This window comes from Buceros rhinoceros, unplaced genomic scaffold (genome assembly GCF_000710305.1).
Source record: "Buceros rhinoceros silvestris isolate BGI_N320 unplaced genomic scaffold, ASM71030v1 scaffold16569, whole genome shotgun sequence".
In the NCBI taxonomy this organism is placed as follows: domain Eukaryota; kingdom Metazoa; phylum Chordata; class Aves; order Bucerotiformes; family Bucerotidae; genus Buceros; species Buceros rhinoceros.
The window spans coordinates 2,774-6,130 of record NW_010431323.1 but is presented as its reverse complement, the minus strand read 5'-3'; the positions used below and the strand labels follow the sequence as shown (position 1 = coordinate 6,130).

Below are 3,357 nucleotides of genomic sequence, written 5' to 3'. Positions count from 1 at the left end.
AGGAAGGCCGGCACTGCGAGTGTAGCTAAGCTTAGTGGGAGTACCAGGATCAAGAGACATCCCTGCAGGAGTAGACACTTGGTGCAGCAATTTGCATCTGAAATTCAAAAGCAGCAACATAACGTGACTGACAATGACACACAGCATTCCTGTGGCCAGAAGAGGTTTTTTTGCTTGCATTCCAGCATGAAGGAATTCCTCCAGTTACTACCCATGTCATTTACACTGCCTAAATCTGTTTTTAGCATAATGGAAATTTAATTTTTCTCGTAATGAGAAAGGATCTTGGGGCTAACAATCAAAAGACTCAAAAGAATTACGTTCAAATTCCAACTCTCCTAAAATAGTGTGGCACCTTGACCATATTATCTAAATAACTGACATTACTGCTTCTCACCTAAACGGGTATTTACAAATTAGAACAAATTAGTTGCAAAATGGGAGTAGAAATGTTCTTTAATAACACCTCCCTTGCAATGAACATAAGCACCTGACTGAGAGGACTGAAGAAAATTATTTATTAAGCACTTTGTAAACCCACTGAGGTAAGACTCCAATAACGTAGTTCGACTCTGCTTTACTTCTGCCTCAGGTTGTCATCTACCTCAGCATGAATTTCACCTTTCACCCTTGCTCAGAGTCACCTGCTGCATTAGTTTTGCACCCTAGTTCACCACTACTGAGGACTAACAGCAGCTCCCAGCCCTCAAGCACAATAGGTCAGATGAGATCATCTCATGGGCAAGAGCCAGCCCACAGACTGCTATTTCACTGCCTTTAGTTTACACAGATTAGTGGGACATTTCAGGTAGAATTCAGATTACAAAAGGTGCTTCAATGAAGTGCAGAGAGGTAGGTTTGAATCCTGAGCAGTTCTGTGACAGGTCATGAGACTCTACTGGGTCTGTTTCAGCCAGTTCTGGTCCCATCGAAGCGAACTGCAAGGCTTAGCAGGAAAAGAATTCCACCCATATGTCCTGAGGAGATCCCCCAGGAACAAAATCTACAAAGAACAGCAACAGTTCCATTGGCAATTATAAACAGTAGTTTCTCCTCTGTGCTTTGTTTTTTTTTTCCCCTAAAGCATCCTCACAGACTAGGCGATATAAGTTCACAGAGTATGAAAGTCACATTGTAACTAAACATCAGAGACAACATTAGAAGCTAGAATTTGCCTCATCTGCCAGCACACATAATTTTAAACAAGTAACTGCAGTAGTAACTTTTAAAACAGAATCTCACACTACTCAGTGCCATTTTCTCTAACTGTACATTAGTCTGCCTACCTTGCAAAAATCATTAACACTCTCCCCACATTTGCATCTTAACTCATTTTCTCCAAACCAGACAGTGCCCTCCATCACAGGCACGATCATCAAACACAAACTAATGACACCAGCTCAAACCCACTTGCTTCACCTGTGCAGTCCAAAGAAACGTGCAGAGGAGATAGCAAGGCATGCAAGCACATGAAGAGGCAATCTTATACAAGCAGTAAGGAGCAACTAAACTTCTCAAGATAAAGTGATGGTCATTGTTCCAGAGTCAGCACACCTATAAAATGAAAAACACAAGCTAGCTGCATTAATATCCTTGTCTGATACTGAAGCCAAACTTGGTTTTAGACAAATTATAGTTTAAGGTCATCAATACCTGTTTTGGATACTCTGGTCACTTCCACTCTGGTATTCGTACTACCTTAAGACAAGAGAATTAAGAATCAATACAAGCCTATGACTACCCTGCTTAGGCCGTACCTTTCTTTCTTCAGCATCTCCCTCTCCTCTTGAAGGCTGTTGCCTTTCACAGGTGTAACATTTCCTTCCTGGTCAGCAGTAAAGGCCTCAGGGTTTGACCCAGATGAAAACCGAGCAGCTGGAGACTGGCTGACAGGTGTAGAAGTGAAGCACATCTTTGGTTTTGAGAGGGAGCGCTCAGCACTTACAGGAGTTGGGTTGATTCGCCTTGATGGCTTGCTTTTGCTGAAAAAGTGAGAAGTGATTCCACTGAAATCAAGCTAAACAACAACAAAACCAAACAGGCCTCACAACAAATATGCAGGCAACTTTTTCAGAAGAACCTAATGCTAAAATAAAATAGATATGGAGTCAGGATACTGAATTTCTAAACTGTATGCATAGTTGTTCTCCTTATTCTGGTCATTAAATAAAGTCAAGGAGCTACAGACTGTTAAAAACAACCTGCTGACCCTTGCTGCAAAATTAATTAGCAATCATTAAGCCACAGAACAGATAACACAGTGCCACACAATTCTTCCAAAGAGTTCTAATTTGAAAGGGCAGGATATGCCTCATTTCGGTAAGAAACTAATTTACCAGCAGCTTTGAACATGACAAGAAAAAACAAAACAAAACACAAACCCAAACACTCAAGCTGCCATTGTCTATCAGTAAGAGCCCAGGCTCTGATAGGCTCCTTAAGTGTAGGAAAACCCATCCTTGCTGCATAAACTACCTAGATTTTTTCAGGAAGAGGCTCTGTAATACAGTGAGAGACATACTGGAAATGAGACACAGGAACACAAAGCATTACACTTCTCGAAGAAATGCTGGTTGCTATATATTAATTGCTACAGTGTTCTCAAAATCTCTGTAGTGTTGGCTTCTGAGCACTCCGTGACCTCTTTCTTCACTTTTTCCTAGTTGGACACAGCGCAATTGAGCAAGAGAGACTTACTGTCTGTGCTGAAAACACACCTTATCTCCCTTGGCTAGAGCATCATCTAGACCCTGGATCTGCTGTACAGACCCTCAGACTTACCAATATTCTGCTGCAATTTTGCATGTCCAGCTAGAAAGTCCCACTTTCAGAGACTGGTGCCTGGTATATAGAGCAAACAGGCTGGCATGAAAGCCTGTAATTGGCTAATGAGGATTTTAAAGAGTAAAATTTCAAAGAGAAAAGGACTGAGGCAACCACAACACAAACAACTGCCCAGAAGCTAAGCCAAAGTCACCAGGGAGACCAGGGCTTGCTGCAGACCAAAGAGAATACAGGCATCAGCTAGCTATTTTGTCCATGATCACAAAGCACAAATGGAGCTGCACGCTAACATCTGCTACCAGAAGCCACAGAATGTCACTCTGCTAGCATCAGAAAGCTGAAGAGCTTTCCAAGACGGCTCTTCATTAGCGATTGCTGTTGTGTTAAATATGAAGAGGCAAGATAATGCTGACTTGCTAGAACATGCAAGGACAAAAGTGCGCTCAGCTTCCCATCAGCTGGTCCAGGCACCAGTAAGCTGTAGGCAGCATCACAAGTGAGATGCTGAAGAGGTGTCTTGGATAAGCTGACAGAGTGGAAACCTGACTATCTGTTGAAGCAAGCTCCCTACAC

At 42.3% G+C, this 3,357-nt stretch overlaps 1 protein-coding gene across 1 annotated transcript in view; it reads right to left on the bottom strand.

Annotated features, from left to right (window-relative positions):
* The window catches only part of CDAN1 (codanin 1), a gene marked incomplete at its 5' end in the record, with an annotated part of 32,593 nt that overhangs the window by 28,268 nt on the left and 968 nt on the right, over nucleotides 1–3,357 (bottom strand). The window contains 2 exons of the mRNA XM_010143403.1: nucleotides 3–97; nucleotides 1,758–1,982. Coding sequence (XP_010141705.1) covers nucleotides 3–97; nucleotides 1,758–1,982 — 320 coding nt within the window. The remainder of the gene's footprint in view (nucleotides 1–2; nucleotides 98–1,757; nucleotides 1,983–3,357) is intronic.